The sequence below is a fragment of the Oncorhynchus mykiss genome, chromosome 7 (assembly GCF_013265735.2).
Source record: "Oncorhynchus mykiss isolate Arlee chromosome 7, USDA_OmykA_1.1, whole genome shotgun sequence".
In the NCBI taxonomy this organism is placed as follows: Eukaryota; Metazoa; Chordata; class Actinopteri; order Salmoniformes; family Salmonidae; genus Oncorhynchus; species Oncorhynchus mykiss.
Window position 1 is genome coordinate 72,933,706 of NC_048571.1, and position 19,544 is coordinate 72,953,249.

The 19,544-nt window shown below is 43.6% G+C and overlaps 1 protein-coding gene across 6 annotated transcripts in view; it reads left to right on the forward strand.

Annotated features, from left to right (window-relative positions):
* rhobtb3 (Rho related BTB domain containing 3) overlaps positions 1-15,688 on the forward strand; it is a 33,484-nt gene extending 17,796 nt beyond the window's left edge. The window contains exons 4-12 of one of the 6 annotated variants that reach the window (XM_021610540.2): positions 609-766; positions 1,122-1,230; positions 2,505-2,909; positions 6,351-6,460; positions 7,093-7,198; positions 8,192-8,365; positions 9,428-9,594; positions 13,271-13,367; positions 14,187-15,688. In XM_021610540.2, the coding sequence (XP_021466215.1) occupies positions 609-766; positions 1,122-1,230; positions 2,505-2,909; positions 6,351-6,460; positions 7,093-7,198; positions 8,192-8,365; positions 9,428-9,594; positions 13,271-13,367; positions 14,187-14,305 (1,445 nt within the window). In that variant the 3' untranslated portion in view covers positions 14,306-15,688. Of the gene's footprint in view, positions 1-608; positions 767-1,121; positions 1,231-2,504; positions 2,910-6,350; positions 6,461-7,092; positions 7,199-8,191; positions 9,595-13,270; positions 13,368-14,186 lie in introns of those variants that run through there. The other 5 variants (XR_005052662.1, XR_005052663.1, XR_002474257.2 and 2 more) reach the window with 5 other exon arrangements.
* The last annotated feature ends 3,856 nt before the right edge of the window (positions 15,689-19,544 follow it).

Genomic DNA, 19,544 nt, shown 5'->3' on the forward strand with positions numbered 1-19,544 from the left:
TGCGTACGTGTCCTCTATTAATTTGAATGGGGTGACTGTTGGAGAAATTGCTACACCCCACTGAGAATTTGAAAAGTATGAACGGTCCAATATTCTAGAACACTGCTGTGGTTACAAGTACACATTTAGGATGCTGATAGATGTGTAATTTTTTCCTTTATATTCTCGCTCTGACTTTGTCTCTCTGCATGTAGGCTGAATTATGTATATGCAGGGTATGCCTATTGTAAATTGTAAATCCATCTGAATGTCAGTATGTGCTTATATCTATGATGGATAAAATATAATCGTGAGATTTTCTGCAGGCGGTTTTGTGGGTGGTACCGTGTTTTTGAGCACTGAGTGTGTGTACATCCCAGGAAGTTGGTGGCACCTTAATTGGGGAGGACGGGCTTGTAGTAATGGCTGGAGCGGAATTTGTGAAATGGTATCAAATTTCATCTAACACATAGTTTCCATGTGTTTGATGTTATTCCATTCACTTTGTTCCGGCACTTTGTTCCGGCCATTATTATGAGCTGTTCTCCCCTCAGCAGCCTCATGTGGTGGACATTTAGAGGTACATTTCATCCTGTCTCACTCACCTCTCCTGTCCTCTCACTGTCTAGATGAGGGCCCCCCCTGCACATGCCCCCTATGTGCATCAGACTGGAGCAGCTGTGTCCCACACAGCGAGGGCCTGCAGCTCTCTAGGGACCTGGGGGCCACTTATCTGGAGTTACCCTCCCTCAACCATGTCTTTGTGAGCCGCTACTTTGGCAGTGTGGTGAGTGTCGGCATCTGCCAGTTATGAAATGATCATTGTTTGATGGTGTGATTTATGACTGGTGTAACCCTAACCCCAGCCCCAGCTAACTCCATTAATCAACTAATCATATGATCTTCAGTATAGAATGCAATTAGCTGTGTTTGCTAGGGGTCGGGAAACAGTGTCACACGACTCCGGCCCCCGAGGACTGAATTTCCTCATCCCTGATGTAGATGGCAGAGTATTATGTTATTGGCCATAGTGGAGATAAGAATGGGACTGGATGCAGTGTGATTATAAAATTAATTGTGTTACAATTTTATTTTGGTGTGTATGTTTATACTCACTAGGGTGTGTTTGTATATGTATTCAGCTGGAGTACTTCATGATTCAATGTTTGAAGCAGAAGGCCAACGACCGTCCAGAAAAGAGGCGTGGCAACAAGCTGAATGAGCCCCGCCCCCCTCATCTGGAACAACCAGGTGAGAGAGAGACTGTAATACTAGAATAGGTCACCTTTAAATCAGTTCTATGCGTATGTTATATCAACTTTACTTGTGGTGTTCCTCAGGGTATAATTCTCAACCCTTTCTATTATATCAACTTTACTTGTGGTGTTCCTCAGGGTTTAATTCTCAACCCGTTCTTGTTCTCCCTGCACATGCTACTGTTGTTATAAACATGCTACTAGATGTTTTGAATTATACATATATTTTTTCTTCTGATATTCACCCGACTGTATGTGACTACATTGTAACCAATCACTTACATAGTTGGGTGTTTTAACCAAATGTATAGTAGACACAGAATAGTCAAATTACAACATTTCTACAGCTGGACCAATCTAAATGATACCTTACTTTTGGGGGATTTATTTTGCATAGATTCAAGGTCTGTGAGATCTGAGATGAGAATATCAGGACTATTTAGGCTCATGAGATTAATTAGGAATTATGAAAAGAGAGTAATTGCGCATATCCAAACATGCCAGAGGAGCTGAAGGGAGTTTCCTGCCCAAATGGGATCTTCGACTGAAGGTTAGTGAAAATACATCATTATACAGGTGACCTGACGAAGATCATATCATGTTGGTTGAAACTTTGTCGATGTATCTTAAGCTTCAGTAGATGATCACATTTTGGTTGTAGCAAACTGAGTGTACATTTGCTTCCTTTTCTCAATATAGAACACAAATGTTCACTGCTTTATCAAAGTTTAGAATGATCTGTTAGTCAGCCCCTCACCCTATATTGTTCATTCTTTCATTCCTGTGAATGTGTAGTACACATACTACACCTATCTGTGTTCATGTACAGAGCACACGGATAAGCTACAGTAAACATACTAAATATAGCAGCCTTGCCATTTAGCCACTATGTCTGATGAACTTTGACTTGGTGATTGACAGCGGGCAGCACTGCCAAAGTAGGTGGGTGGATGGGTTGGCTTGCCTGGGGCCCATCCAACTCTACTTAACTCTCTCTCGCTCTGTCGTGCAACATCCATTAAATATGAAGTGCATTGATTCCTGGAGAAGCTTTCCTGTAAACCAGGCCAAAACTGAGTGGCAATAAAAAAGTGATGAGGTGCACAGGGGTGCAGCGTGGATTAAGCATAAATAGGATTATAATAGGACATTGATTTACCTTAACACTGTCTCTGTTTACCTTCCACCTAATACTCTGCTTTTCCCTCATCCCCTTGCCCAACTCTCTAATCTCTCTCTTTCTCTCCCTCTCTCCATCCATCCATCCAGCACGTCTTCCCCCCATCCGAGTGGAGGAGTCCAGCTTCTCTCAGGACCTACAGTGGCTGTTGGAGCGCGGCGTCCAGTTTGCCGATGTAGCCTTCTACGCTGGGGACTCTGGGAAGGAGCTGGGCTGGGGGCATGCCGCCGTCCTCTGTGCTGTCAGCCCCTACTTCAGACAGCTGTTGCTGGGGCCCAAGGCCAGGGAGAGGCCCATCTCGCGTTGCGCTTGCCGGGGGGACGGCCGGGGAGACGGGGGACCCCCATCACTGCTCTCCACCTGGGATGGGGGTCTGGGCAAAGAGGACGGGTTGCGGCCTGATGGGCATCTGGCTGGACGGCTATCACGCCTGGTGGTAAAGGACCCGCTGCTGTGCCTGTGCCTGTGGGAGACGCTCATGTTCCTCTACCGAGGTAAACTACTGGTTCAAGTGCTGTTCGCTATAAGCACGTGGAGCAGAGATAGAGAGCGAGGCTGTAGCTAAGTGAGATAATGTTGTCTTCTTTTATAATGGATAATTTACCATCACTGTATGAAATCTACTGCTACGACTATCTGCAGTCTCCATTCTGTGTGTTTCTAATCTAATTGTATTTGTCAAGTGCCGAATACAACAAGTGTATACTTTCCCAACAATGCAGTTAGAAATAAAATGATCAAATAGATAAAAAGAAAATAACAAAATACACAATAAAATAACAATAACGAGGCTATATACAGGCTGTATACAAGGAGCACTGGTACCGAGTCAGTGTACTGGGGTACAAGGTAGTTGGGTGAATGATTGAGGTAGTATGTACATTTAGGTTAGATTAGGTGATTGTACTTTAATCAATGTACATGTACACTATATATACAAAAGTACGTGGACACCTCTTCAAATTAGTGGATTTGTCTATTTCAGCCACACCTGTTGCTGACTGGTGTATAAACTTGAGCACACCGCCATGCAATCTCCATAGACAAACACGGTTAGTAGAATGGCCTTACTGAAGAGCTCAGTGACTTTCAACATAGTACCGTCATAGGATGCCACCTTTCCGACTGGTCAGTTTGTCAAATTTATGCCCTGTTAGGGCTGCCCCAGTCAACTGTAAGTGCTGTTATTGTGAAGTGGAAAAGTCTAGGAGCAACAACGGCTCAGCCACAAAGTGATAGGCCGCACAAGCTCACAGGATGGGACCGCTGAGTGCTGGAGCACGTAGCGTGTAAAAATTGTCTGTCCTCAGTTGTATCACTCACTACTGAGTTCCAAACTTCCTCTGGCAGCAACGTCAGCACAAGACCTGTTCGATGGGTTTCCATGGCCGAGCAGCCGCACACAAGCCTAAGATCACCATGTGCAATGCCAGGCATCTGCTGGAGTGGTGTAAATGTAGCCGCCATTGGACTCTGGATCATTGAACACCCGTTCTCTGAAGTGATGCATCACGCTTCACCATCGTATCATCGTACTAATCTGGGTTTGGCAGGATGCCAGGAGAACTCTACCTGCCTGGATGTCAACTGTAAAGTTTGGTAGAGGAGGAATGATGGTATGGGGCTGTTTTTGATGGTTCAGGCTAGGCCCCTTAGTTTTAGTGAAGGAAAATCTTAACGCTACAGCATACAATGATATTCTAGACGATTCTGTGCTTCCAACTTTGTGGCAACAGTTTGGGGAAGGCCCTTTCCTGTTTCAGCATGCCAATGCCCTCGTGCACAAAGCAAGGTCTTGACCTTGACCCCATCGAACACCTTTGGGATGAATTGGAACGCAGACTGTGAGCCAGGTCTAGTCGCCCAACCTCACTAATGTCCTTGTGGCTAAATGGAAGCAAGTCCCCGCAGCAATATCTTGTGGAAAGCCTTCCCAGAAGAGAGGAGGCTGTTATAGCAGCAAAGGGAGGATCAACTCCATACTAATGCCCATGATTTTGTAATGAGATGTTCGACGAGCAGCTGTCCACATACTTTTGATCCTGTAGATAGGAGTGAAAAACTGAAAGTCTGAGTAGCCATTTAATGAATTGCTCAGCAGTTTGATGGCTTGGGGTTGAAGCTGTTCAGGAGCCTTTTGATCCCAGACTTTGCGCTTCGGTACCGCTTGCCGTGCGGTGGCAGAGAGAACAGGCTTTGACTTGGGTGGCTGGAATCTTTGAAAAATGTTAAGCCCTTCCTCTGACACTGCCTGGTATAGAGGTCCTGGGTGACAGGGAGCTCGGCCCCAGTGATGTACTGGGCCGTACATACTACCTTCTGTAGTACCTTGCGGTCCGATGCTGAGAAGTTGCCACACCAAGTGGTGATACAGCCAGTCAAGATGCTCTCAATGTTGCAGCTGTAGAACTGAGGGCTCATGCCAAATCTTTTCAGCCTCCTTAGGGGGAAGATGTGTTGTCGTGCCCTCTTCACAACTGTGTTGGTGTGTTTGGATCATGACAGGTCCTTAGTGATGTGGACACCGAGGAACTTGAAGCTCTCGACCGTCTCAACTTAATCCCTGTCGATGTGATTGAGGGTGTGCTCAGCCCTCCGTTTCCTGTAGTCCACGATCAGCTTCTTTGTCGTGCTGACGTTGAGGGAGAAGTTGTGTGTATTTGTGTGTGTGTGTTGGCTGTGGCTTTTCTCATTCATTATGGAAAGCGATTACTGTAGTGCTCAAGTTGGCAAGCTGCGACCTGGCTGATTCATGCCTTTACATACATGTGAGGAAGAGTGACTGTCTGAGCATACGGTGTGTGTGTGTTAATGTGTGTCTGCAGCTAAATATATTTGTCTAAATGGCATCTCTGTGAATTGCTTGTGTGTGCGCTCACATGCACACCTGTGTGTGAGAGAAATTGGGGATATTTGAGAAACAGAATGGAATTGAATAACTACCCGCAAAACATCAGTCTCAACGTCAACAGTGAAGAGGCGACTCCGTGATGCTGGCCTTCTAGGCAGAGTTGCAAAGAAAAAGCCAAATCTCAGACTGGCCAATAAAAATAAAAGATTAAGATGGGTAAAAGAACACTGGACAGAGGAACTCTGCTTAGAAGGCCAGCATCCCGGAGTCGCCTCTTCACTGTTGAAGTTGAGACTGGTGTTTTGCGGGTACTATTTAATGAAGCTGTCAGTTGAGAACTTGTCTGTTTCTCAAACTAGACACTAATGTACTTGTCGTCTTGCTCAGTTGTGCACCAGGGCCTCCCACTCCTCTTCTATTCTGGTTAGGGCCAGTTTGTGCTGTTCTGTGAAGGGAGTAGTACACAGTGTTGTATGAGATCTCCAGTTTCTTGGCAATTTCTTGCATGGAATAGCCTTCATTTCTCAGAACAAGAATAGACTGATGAGTTTCGGAAGAGAGTTCTTTGTTTCTGACCATTTTGAGCCTATAATCGAACCCACAAATGATGATGCTCCAGATAATCAACTAGTCTAAAGAAGGCCAGTTTTATTTCTTCTTTAATCAAAACAACAATTTTCAGCTAACATATGCTAACATAATTGCAAAATAGTTTTCTAATGATCAATTAGCCTTTTAAAATGGTAAACTTGGATTAGCTAACACAACTTTCCATTGAAACACAGGAGGGATTGTTGCTGATAATGGGCCTCTACGCTTATGTAGGTATTCCACGAAAATCTGCCGTTTCCAGCTACAATAGTCATTTACAACATTAACAATGTCTACTATATTTCTGTATACTATATTTCTGATCAATTTAATGTTATTTTAATGGACAAAAAAATGTGCTTTTCTTTAAAAAACAAGGACATTTTCTAAGTTACCCCAAACTTGTGTGTGTGTGTATATATATTTATATATGTCTGTCTGTTTCTGTGGTATATATGAGTGTTTGTGTGCCTGTGGTTCTGGTGTGATCCAGGGGCGTGGGAGTGGGAACACCTCCAGGAGGCCATGGGGGAGAAGCTTAACAACTCTCTGGCCGTGGCTCAACTCATGGACCGCATCCGCTCCTTCCTAGGCAGAGACAAGGTGACCCAGAAGCTTGAACAGATACAAATGCATGCACGCACCCTAACCCCGATATAACACAATATGTGGCTCTGGTCAAAAGCAGTGCACTAAATGATTCATTTGGGATAGGTTAAACTCTCAAATTGAGCCAAGGGAATGTGATGTGGGACTTAACATCAGGAGATGTGACATGCAGGGTAATAATTAGATCTGGTGATGAGGGTTGAGTTCATTCTTTTTCAATTCCATCAAAAACGAAGTGTCACTTTTGCACTAGTTCTTATCAAGGAGGATTTCATATGTTTGGTTTCAAACCATCAGTGGAATTGACTAAGCAGCTGAAAATCAATGATCCATGCGATGTTATAACAAAATGCAGCATAATGAAGCCATGAGTTTGATATGCAGACTGCTCTGGAAGCGAGCCTGCCTGCCAGTCTGTTTCAGCATTAGCCAGCTCCATTGAGGCGGTCTTGGCAGTGAGGCCAGGGACAGTGGAGTTACCTGCTGCTGAGGCAGGCTGTTAGACAGGCTATTTTGATGCCACTGGGGAGCTGGATGTGGAAGCTCTGAATGAAATGGCACTTATGCTTGTAAACACTAACAGTGGCGGAATTCTCAGACTTAACCCACGCTGTGTGTGTGTGTAGGGTCCCCGGGACACGCCCAACGCCCGGGCCGCCCAGCTTGGTCCTCAGTCTCTGGTCAACCTCTTCAATTCTCCTCTCTACTCTGATGTAATTTTTATGGTGCAAGGCAAGTTCACACACCCCAGACAATTACATGTAGTGCCAGGTCACCTTTTTTTATTAAACATGATTAGCTGATTCCTTCATTGGGGCTCTCAGGGAGCCAGTCCATTTCATTATTGCACCGAATAGAGAAAATGCCGTCAACATAATTCAGGGTGCTTCGTATGACATGCACTTGCTATACAATAACCACAGTGCTTGAAGGTCCTTTAGAAATATATTTTTGTGCAATTACTGTATCTTTTTGGGGGTATAAACACTCAGTAATGTTAAAAATCTCCTGATATTATGTTACAGATGTGTGTGCACATTTTTAATGCCTTTGATGCAGCAACTGTACATTTTTCTTTTTAACAATGAGAAACTATTGCATGGTGACGCCAAGCTCCAAGTGCGTTAGCAATCATCTACAATAACCCATATAATGAAATGCATTTTCTTTCTGCTCCTGACACTTCAACATGTCCACTTTGCTTCACCTGCGCTGCATCCAACTATAGAGAGCACTTTCATGAGTGTAACAATGCCTGTCATTAGAAGGAAGATACTTCAAGACAACCATTATGTCATGCTTTATAGCGGTCACAAGGTCTGGGTTAATTAAAATGACCCATTCCTGAAAGGCATCAATTCATAACTATGACAGTTTTAGATTAAATTCACCTTGCACCTAGACTGTGTATGAGAAGATCATTCAGTAGATATGATTGGCTGATGTGAAGCTGTAATGTGGAAGCTCATCAGAAAAGTACAAGAAACCAAAAATAGCTGTAGCTATTATCCTCAGCGGTATCGTGAAAACCTTCCCTCTTACAACTGGGGTATGTCAGGGAAACGATTAGCAACATGTTACCGAAAACCGCCATTCAACCTCTCTCCTCCAGCAACTTCTCCCCAAGGTCTTGCTGTGAAGGAGACTGTATAAAGGAGAATGGATTCTATTTCTCAGTAAGTTTGTCAAAATAAGGATTACATTTAAAAACAGACTGTGTTTCAGGGAGTGTGTTACCGGCTCACCGGGCGGTCCTGGTGGCCCGCTGTGATGTCATGGCGGCTATGTTCAGCGGGAAGTATGCGGAGGCACGGAGTCGGGTGGTGCCCATCCACGGAGTCTCCTCTGACACCTTCCTCTCCTTCCTGGAGTACCTTTACACTGACACCTGCTGTCCTGGTGGGTCCACTGCAGTGCAGGAACAAAAACAGGCTCATTATAGGCCGGGGCCCACTCACTTTAGACTGCTGTGTATGAAAACGCTACTACCGGTAGCTGTCAAATTCTTTCTTCCCCTGCCCTTGTTTCCTCAATTTCTCGCCTCACTTCCAATTTCATTGGAAGAGGAGGTCCGGGGGAGGGACTGTGGATCCTCTCCACCAATGTGCTATGAGGGGAGTGTGAGTAATTGAGGAAACAAGGACGGATGAAGCAAGAATTTGAGGGCTAGAAACGTTTTCGCACACAGCCCAGGGGTGGCTTACCCTCCTGGACAGCTACGGAGTATGCAGGATTTTGCTGCAGCCTTGCTCTCACTCTGTGTTTCAAGCTTGATGAGTTGGTTATTTGAATCAGCTGTGTAGTATTAGGGCAAAACAATTAAACGTGCACCCAAGAGGGGACGCAGGACCAAGTTTGTGAAACCCTGCTCTAACTAACACTTGGATTCAGAAAATTAAGGTAATTATTATGAGCAGTTGATTGTCTAGAAGCAGGTGATTCAGCAGGGCAGGAGCAAAAGCTTACAAACCCAGGAGAACAGAATCCTGAACTTAAGATAAAGATGTATTTCTATCTGCAACCTGTCAGTGAACATGCCCCAGGTCCTCAGTGCTGCTCAGTACAGGCTGGGAAAATTAATGGCGGTGGATTTACACTCTCAGATGGAACTAACAGTATCTCATAAGCCCCAGAGGGATTTGACTGACAGCTCCCTCAAAATGATTGACAGGCTGGGGGAAGATCAAGAGCAATTGGAGTGGACACCGTGACACTACGATATGATGGATAGTAATGTAGGCCAATTTGTTTGAAGGGGGAGGGATTTTGTGTGTTTGTGATGTTATTTTGGGGTTGATATGTTTCCCAGTTGGTTAATGTGATATGACAGTACAGCGGCGTGTGTGTGTTATAAATCACAAGTGTGCATTTCAACCACAATTTACAATCAAATTTATGCATGAGTATGAACATTTTCTAAACGAGGTTCCAGTATGTTTGACTGTGTGTGTGTGTGTCCAGCCAGTGTATTGCAGGCCATGGCCGTGCTGGTCTGTGCAGAGATGTACCAGGTGAAGCGTCTGCAGCACCTGTGTGAGGTGTGTGTATGCGCCTACCTCCAGAGCATGCCTAGCCGAGAGCTGGCATCAACCGGCATCAGTGTGATCCGCCTTCTTCGCAGAGCTAAGGTTTGTGCGTGTGTGTGTGAGAGATATACAGTTGAAGTCGGAAGTTTACATATACCTTAGACATTTAAACTCAGTTTCACAATTACTGACATTTAATCCTAGTAAAAATCCCGTTTTAGGTCAGTTAGGATCAGAATAATAGTAGAGAATTATTTATTTCAGCTTTTATTTCTTTCATCACATTCCCAGAGGGTCAGAAGTTTACATACACTCAATTAGTATTTGGTACCATTGCCTTCAAATAGTTTAACTTGTCAAATGTTTCAGGTAGCATTCCATAAGCTTCCCACAATAAGTTGGGTGAATTTTGGCCCATTCCTTCTGACAGAGCTGGTATAACTGAGTCAGGTTTGTAGGCCTCCTTACTCGCACACGCTATTTAGGTTCTGCCCACAAATGTTTTATAGGATTGAGGTCAGGGCTTTGTGATGGCCACGCCAATACCTTGACTTTGTTGTCCTTAAGCCATTTTGCAACAACTTTGGAAGTATGCTTGGGGTCATTGTCCATTTGGAAGACCCATTTGCGACCAAGCTTTATCTTCCTGACTGATGTCTTGAGATGTTGCTTCCATATATCAACATCATTTTCCAACCTCATGATGACATCTATTTTGTGAAGTGCACCAGTCCCTCCTGCAGCAAAGCACCACCACAACATGATGCTGCCACCGCTGTGCTTCACGGTTGGGATGGTGTTCTTCATCTTGCAAGCCTCCCCATTTTTCCTCTAAACATAATGATGGTCATTATGGCCAAACAGTTCTATTTCTGTTTCATCAGACCAGAGGACATTTCTCCAAAAAGTACGATCTTTGTCCCCATGTGCAATTGCAAACCGTAGTCTGGCTTTTTTATGGCGGTTTTGGAGCAGTGGCTTCTTCCTTGCTGAGCGGCCTTTCAGGTTATGTCGATATAGGACTTGTTTTACTGTGGATATAGATACTTTTGTACCTGTTTCCTCGAGCATCTTCACAAGATCCTTTGCTGTTGTTCTGGGATTGATTTGCACTATTCGCATCAAAGTACGAATCTCCTTCCTGAACGGTATGCCGGCTGCGTGGTCCCATGGTGTTTATACTTGTGTACTATTGTTTGTACAGATGAACGTGGTACCTTCAGGTATTTGGAAATTGCTCCCAAGGATGAACCAGACTTGTGGATGTCATCATTTTTTTTTTCTGAGGTCTTGGCTGATTTCCTTTGATTTTCCCATAATGACAAGCAAAGAGGCAGTGAGTTTGAAGGTAGGCCTTGAAATACATCCACAGGTAGACCTCCAATTGACTCAAATTATGTCAATTAGCCTATCAGAAGCTTCTAAAGCCATGACATACTTTTCTGGATTCCAAGCTGTTTAAAGGCACAGTCAACATAGTGCATGTAAACTTCTGACCCACTGGAATTGTGATACAGTGAAATAATCTGTCTGTAAACAATTGTTGGAAAAAAATACTTGTCATGCACAAAGTAGATGTCCTAACCGACTTGCCAAAACTATAGTTTGTTAACAAGAAATTTGTGGAGTGGTTGTAAAACGAGTTTTAATGACTCCAACCTAAGTGTGTGAACTTCCGACTCCATTCCAAATCGACCCCTACTCCTTAACCACTCCACACTCCTATATATTTAAAACATTGGATCGGTGGAAGCAATATGGTGAAGATTCTCACAACCATAAAATCATATTCAGATATACAGGAGTGCCTAGAGCAGGGCTGTTCAAGTCCGGTCCTGGTGGGCCAAATCACTTCTGGTTCATATTTTTAACTGGTAGTTAATTGCACTCACCTGGTGTCCCAGGTCTGAATCAGTCCCTGATTTGAAGGAGGGCATGAAAACCAGACGTGTTTTGGCCCTCCAGGACCGGAATTGAACAGCCCTTTCCTAAGGGAAGGATTTGGTATTCAGCAAGAGAGTGTGTATGTGTTCTCTCTTCTGTGTATGTAGCTAGCTCCCACAATCCTCAATGGTCTCCTTTCCTTCACAACCTGACGAAGACCATGGGTCTATCATCTGACCATGGTTCTAAATAATATTCCTCTGCTTGTATCCGTTCCTAATCTGCACTGACAAACTTCTCCAGCAGCATCCTCCACAGTGCTTTCCAGAGAGATGAGACAATGAGAAAACACTTCAGACTATTGAGATGCACCCCTTGAGGTTTCAACAAGGTTTATAACTCTGCCAATAAAGAGAGAAATTATTAAATAATGCTAGTAATTTTTATTTATTTTTTATTTTACAATCCTTACCACAAACATGAGAGGATGTGGTTGGTGAAAGCCACTTGTATCCTAAGCTGTGAAGCGTTTCTACCATTGTGCTGTCACCTATCCAGCTTTCAGGTCATTGGTTAAAAAAGCTTGAGGCAAGGAGAGCATATGCATGCACGCACATTTCACAGGGTTGGAAAATGACATTTTCCATGTGGAAGTCATTGTTGTATTCTGTCTTGCAGTTTCTATTTTAAAAGCTACAACATAGCTGACTTACCACCTCCATATCCCTCTTTTAAGTGACAGTACATATTTCCTCAAACAGCTGACACATACCACATTTACATGCGCACCAATGACCCATTGTTATTCAGGATACTCGACTATTCTGTTTTTGAGTTGATGCATATAAACATCATATCCCTACATTTTGTTAATCTCGGTTATGTGAAACCTGGATAAGAAGCCTGGGCTATGCCGATTTTAGACTTGATACTATGGCATGTAAACATTTTAGCCTGTTTACTGTTGTTTTTCGCAGTCTGCGGAGTCCGTTTTGCATGTCATGGATGTTGTGTGTTGATGTTTTCATCTGATTGTGAAACAAATAACTTAAAGTAACCTGGGTAGTTTGATCCACCATAATAATTAATTTGGCTGATCGTCCGTATTGGACCATATAGCCTACTTGCTACTTTCACCCCTAATTTAGACAAGTTTTTGTTTATAATTCCCGACATTTGGTAGGCCATTTATTTGTCAACTATAGTTAGATACATGCATCTTCTCTTCTGTTATAACATGTTGCCATAAAGTAGTGCTCCACAGAATATTGTCTTAACTAGATTACTAATGAATTATATCAATGTAACAACGGTAAAGTTGTCTTTCGTTTAGGGACTGGGGAGAAAAACGCAATAACTCAAACAGTGAAAAGATTCCTGTGCAAAATGTCATCAGTTTGACTGGTTTTAAGAGAATGAAAAGCTGAGAAAACGATTTAACACGCGTTTCTGATAAGATTTCAGTTGGTCTGGTGTGCATATTTTATGCGGTTGAAATACTGTTATTGCATAAGTGTCAAATGTAACAAAAGTTACAGTACATTTGCATTTTCTCATGAGATGCTGAAATAAATAATTTATCCACTCATCATAGAGACAAAATTAACATTGGTTCGATCATTTTAATGCAAGAAATGCATACTTCTGCAGGAGTTAATATTACGGTACATATGAGAGGTTATAAGTCTACAGTCAGTGTCCATACTTCAGTAACTAAGCCATTTAAACGTTTGGAATATTCGGTTCATGGATTCAGGCATACTCGTGAGTGGGATATCAAAAGGTGCATGTTAAAAGCTTATCCCAAATAAAACCTGAAGCGGCATATGAGCTACTTACTATCAAGAATACTATGAGTATGTAAACGTGGTCACTGTTCCCCTCTCTCTCACAGTGCCACAATGCAGAGCAGCTGTATGTATGGCTACTCCACTTCATAGCCAATAACTACCTAATCTTCAGCCACAAGCCTGACTTCCTGGAGCTCTCAGGTGAGAAACCATAGGGCAGATCACAGGGCATATTAATAAGTCAAAGCTACTTACTAAGTACAACTGGTGTTGCAAGCCCTATGCGTCGACCAACTGAGCAATTGGACCTGCATGACAGTCACTATAAGCTATGGCTGATGCAAGCTGTTGTGAAAGCTAATGGCTTTTTTGTATATAATTTATCATATGATAAAGTGAACTGTAAACCCATTCAGTAGACATACTGTCAGTTTTAATAGCACAGATTATTAAGTAGAGGACACATTCTGAAAAGGGACATATTACACGTTAAATGAATAATTATGACAGCTGATGTAGTGGAATAGTGGATTGCTAAAGCGTGTAAAAAAACAATTTTGTAAATAGGGCTTGTACACCTACGACGCTAAATTGGCGTTCACCTTTCCTAATGCCTGTCAAGCCATGAGGTCCCTGGTTATGACAGATTTAGAAGACACACACTGGTTAATAAGCACACAATCCACGTTTAGTAGCATCTACAACAGGATTATTTCCATTAACAATGTCATCGCACACAATATATCAGGTCAAATAGATGGGTCTGGAAGGGCACAAGTGAAGAGATAAAGACTAGAGAATAGGCCTACTACACATTCACACTGGTGCAGTTCTCAGGTGTAAGCACAGGGGTATCAGGCAGAACACTTAGGCGGCTTGATGGCTTAATTGAAAATGTTTGTTTAGGCAATGACAGAAAAATGTATCCTGGCACTGTTTGTGTGCAAGAGCGAAAGGTTGACATGTCGCCATGGTGATATCATCACGGCAACCTTGTGTTTTTGTCATCTCGGTTGACAGAGGAGGAGCGGGAACAGGTGGAGAGACTGCGCTGGCCGTCCCGAGGCTACCTGCAGGAGCTGAGCGAGTATCAGCAGCGCCGACGCAAACTCAAGAAGTCCCGCTGTCTCGTCATGTGACACCCACCCGCCGCCACACCCTGGAGAGATAGTGAGAGACCGAGAAGAGAAGGTGTGGGGCAAGAGACAGAGGACAAAGAAGAGGGGGAAAAGGTTGGCAGGGAGGACTTGAATGAGAGAAGACGCTATAAACAAACCAGACTTTAATTCCAAGCTATCTGCCTCAATTGGACAGTGAATAAGGGGAACAGAAAGCTAGGCAGCTTGGGAAAAGAAGACCCAGAGGGTTGAGCATGGAGCAGAAAAGGTCAAAGGGCGACGTCAACGGGAGGTGAAATGCAAGACTGACACACCCTGGTCCTTTAAGATCAACACGTGACTGTCTTTGGGACAAAATGACTGATCTATTTAACCAGGGAGAATTTCAAAATGACAGACTAGGGTGGAAAAAAGAAAATGGCTACATTCCAGGTTTATCTTTGCTGTCACGGTGGCTGCATATTTCAGAAGATTGCTATAGCATACTTGTGGTTCCTGAGATGTAAAGCCTTCTTCAGGTACTGTGCAGCTGCAAAAACAACCTGTCCATAGAGGATGCATCTATGGCCCGGAGATTATTGGTAGAAAAATGGCTGTGTCCATGGCGAACCATAACCCTTTTCAAGGCAAATTAACTGTGTATCCATGTAGAATGGACAGTGATCTTCTTTGCCATCTCCACACAGGAGATACATATATTTTTATTTAAGCGAAGACGGTGCTCAACTGAACATATGTGCACGGGAAACGTTCAAAGGAACAGGCTGAAACGCATCTAAAACGTTTGGGAGTGTTCTGTCTAATGAACGTGACCATTGATTGTGCATCTATAGAGGATGTCTATTTAATCTATGGACACAATCCTTCAGTCCCAAATCAACCCCATGGCACTACACCCTACACACTTGTTAATATCCACTTCCTTCATATCCATAATGGTTCCTCAAGAAATGTCTAGGGCTATAGTTGATTTGGGTCGAGGCCACCATAACTGTGAGTACATAGTGGTCCTACATGGTTGTCTTACTGGGTTCTTCTGCAATGCTAAATCCTCAAAAAGAGAGCACCCATGTTTAACAGCATTGGGGCACCTGGAGACTTAACACGCACACACGTTCATTGAAACCCTAGCCAAACAACACCTCTGGTTTGACCACACCTCAAATGTGTATTTTTTTGCCATGAGATTATAATTGGATGGCGCTGCAACTATTTTTGTACTGTGTACTGCCTGTACCAGGGGGTGTTTTGTAACGTCTGGAGTGGAGCTAACTGCATGTGGAGACTAGAGGGTGTAGGTGTTTTATTTGGTCACCAGCCGGCCATGGGGGATGGTTGTGTACAGTGATAATTGTGACCTGAGTCACTTGGAATAAAAACATGTTTTAGAAATACACGTTGGCACACCGCCTACTGAATCGTTATTGTACATCTGAAGACATCTCTTACTGAGCAGTCACGAGTGTGTTAGTATGCATTAAGAATGCACATACAGTATGTCATGTGTTGAAGGTTAGTCTAAAGCTTAGTTGCTTCTGTAGAATTTAAACTGTATAAACTCATACACACAATATGACTTGAAACTATTTCTAACCCCCCCATGCTACATACACACACACACAAATCAAATGTATCTATACAGCCCTTCTTACATCAGCTGATATCTCAAAGTGCTGTACAGAAAAACCCAGCCTAAAACCCCAAACAATGCAGGTGTAGAAGCTCAGTGGCTGGGAAAAACTCCCAAGAAAGGCCAGAACCTAGGAAGAAACCTAGAGAGGAACCAGGCTATGAGGGGTGGCCAGTCCTTTTCTGGCTGTGCCGGGTGGAGATTATAACAGAACATGGCCAAGAAGTTCAAAATGTTCATAGGTGACCAGCAGGGTCAAATAATAATAATTGCACAGTGGTTGTTGAGGGTGCAACAGGTCAGCACCTCAGGAGTAAATGTCAGTTGGCTTTTCATAGCCGATCATTCAGAGTATCTCTGGTGTCTCTAGAGAGTTGAAAACAGCAGGCCTGGGACAGGTAGCACATCCGGTGAGCAGGTCAGGGTTCCATAGCTGCAGGCAGAACAGTTGAAACTGGAGCAGCAGCTCAGCCAGGTGGACTGGGGACAGAAAAGAGTCATCAGGCCAGGTAGTCCACACACAGGCAGCAATTGCTACATGACATAGGCCATACATCAAGGGTACTCAACTACTATTTGAGAATGTCCGGATATATAGTCATTTATTGGCTCAGTGAAAAAAAAAAAACACCTTGCGACACAAAACTGTTCCCACCCCTTTTTCGAAATGTTGCCATTTTGAAGCTCATTCCTTGCAATTCTACACATTTTGCCATGGGGCAGAGAGAAAATCTTTGAGTTTTAAAGCAAATGTCCTGCAATTCTAAACATTTTGCCATGTCTTGGGTGTGTTGGGATACCTGAGTGACTCAACAAAATCAATGAGGGCCAGTCAAAAGTTTGGACACATACTCATTCAAGGGTTTTTCTTTATTTTGACTATTTCCTACATTGTAGAGTAATAGTGAAGACATCAAAACTATGAAATAACACATGGAATCATGTAGTAACCAAAAGTGTTAAATATATTTGAGATTCTTCAAAGTAGCCACCCTTTGCCTTGATAACAGCTTTGCACACTCTTGGCATTCTCTCAACCATCTTTATGAGGTAGTCACGTGGAATTTCAATTAACAGGTGTGCCTTGTTAAAAGATACATTTGTGGAATTTTTCTTTCTTAATGGGTTTGAGCCAATCAGTTGTGTTTTGACAAGGTAGGGGTGGTATACAGAAAATAGCCCTACTTGGTAAAATACCAAGTCCATATTATGGCAAGAACAGCTCAAATAAGCAAAGAGAAAAAAACAGTCCATTATTACTTTAAGACATATCGGGAAATTGTCTAGAACTGAAAGTTTCTTCAAGTGCTATCGCAAAAACTATCAAGCACTATGATGAAATTGGCTCGCATGAGGACTGCCACAGGAAAGGAAGACCCAGAGTTCATTAGAGTTACCAGCTCAAATAAATGCTTTGCAGAATTTCAGTAAGACATCTCTGAACAGTTGATGTTGAGGAGACTGTGTGAATCAGGCCTTCGTGGTCAAATTGCTGCAATGAATCCACTACTAAAGGACACCAATAATAATTTGGGTGGCAGGTAGCCTAGTGGTTAGAGCGTTGTGCCAGTAACTGATAGGTTTAGAGATTGAATCCCTGAGCTGACAAGGTAAAAATCTGTTGTTCTGCCCCTGAACAAGGCAGTTAACCCACTGTTCCTAGCTAGGCCGTCAGTGTAAATAAGATTTTGTTCTTAACTGACTTGCCTAGTTAAATCAAGGTTAAATAAATAAAATAAGAGACTTGCTTGGGCCAATGGAAATCTGTCCTTTGGTCTGGTGAGTCCAAATTTGAGATTTGTGGTTCCAACCGATGTGTCTTTGAGACGCAGAGTAGGTAAACAGATGATCTCCGCATGTGTGGTTCCCACAGTGAAGCATGGAGGTAGTGTAATGGTGCTTTGCTGGTGTCAGTGATTTATTTAGAATTCAAGGCACACTTAACCAGCATGGCTACCACAGCATTCTGCAGCGATATGCCATCCCATCTGGTTTGCGCTTAGTGGGACTATCATTTGTTTTTCAACAGGACAATGACCAACACACCTCCAGGCTGTGTAAGGGCTATTTGACCAAGAAGGAGAGTGATGGAGTGCTGCATCAGATGACCTGGCCTCCACAATCACCCGACCTCAACCAAATTGAGATGGTTTAGGATGAGTTGGACTGCAGAGCGAAGGAAAAGCAGCTAACAAGTGTTCAGCACGTGTGGGAACTCCTTCAAGACTGTTGGAAAAGTATTCCTTATGAAGCTGTCTGAGAGAATGCCAAGAGTGTGCAAAGCTGTCATCAAGGCGAAGGGTGGCTACTTTGAAGAATCTCAAATATAAAATATTTTGATTTGTTTAACAATTTTTTGGATACTACATGATTCCATATGTTATTTCATAGTTTGATGTCTTCACAAAAAAAGTAGAAAATAGTAAAAATAAACAAAAACCCTTGAATGAGGTGTGTTCAAACGTGACTGGTACTGTGTGTGTAATATATATACACTGCTCAAAAAAATAAAGGGAACACTAAAATAACACATCCTAGATCTGAATGAATTAAATATTCCTATTAAATACTTTTTTCTTTACATAGTTGAATGTGCTGCCAACAAAATCACACAAAAATCAAAAATCAAATTTATCAACCCATGGAGGTCTGGATTTGGAGTCACACTCAAAATTAAAGTGGAAAACCACACTACAGGCTGATCCAACTTTGATGTAATGTTCTTAAAACAAGTCAAAATGAGGCTCAGTAGTGTGTGTAGCCTCCACGTGCCTGTATGACCTCCCTACAACGCCTGGGCATGCTCCTGATGAGGTGGCGGATGGTCTCCTGAGGGATCTCCTCCCAGACCTGGACTAAAGCATCCGCCAATTCCTGGACAGTCTGTGGTGCAACGTGGCGATGGTGGATGGAGCGAGACATGATGTCCCTGATGTGCTCAATTGGATTCAGGTCTGGGGAACGGACGGGCCAGTCCATAGCATCAATGCCTTCCTCTTGCAGGAACTGCTGACACACTCCAGCCACATGAGGTCTAGCATTGTCTTGCATTAGGAGGAACCCAGGGCCAACTGCACCAGCATATGGTCTCACAAGGGGTCTGAGGATCTCATCTCGGTACCTAATGGCAGTCAGGCTACCTCTGGCGAGCACATGGAGGGCTGTGCGGCCCCACAAAGAAATGCCACCCCACACCATGACTGACCCACCGCCAAACCGGTCATGCTGGAGGATGTTGCAGGCAGCAGAACGTTCTCCATGGCGTCTCCAGACTGTCAAGTCTGTCACATGTGTTCAGTGTGAACCTGCTTTCATCTGTGAAGAGCACAGGGCGCCAGTGGCGAATTTGCCAATCTTGGTGTTCTCTGGCAAATGAAAAACGTCCTGCACGGTGTTGGGCTGTAAGCACAACCCCCACCCGTGGACGTCGGGCCCTCATACCACCCTCATGGAGTCTGTTTCTGACCGTTTGAGCAGACACATGCACATTTGTGGCCTGCTGGAGGTCATTTTGCAGGGCTCTGGCAGTGCTCCTTCTGCTCCTCCTTGCACAAAGGCGGAGGTAGCGGTCCTGCTGCTGGCTTGTTGCCCTCCTACGGCCTCCTCCACGTCTCCTGATGTACTGGCCTG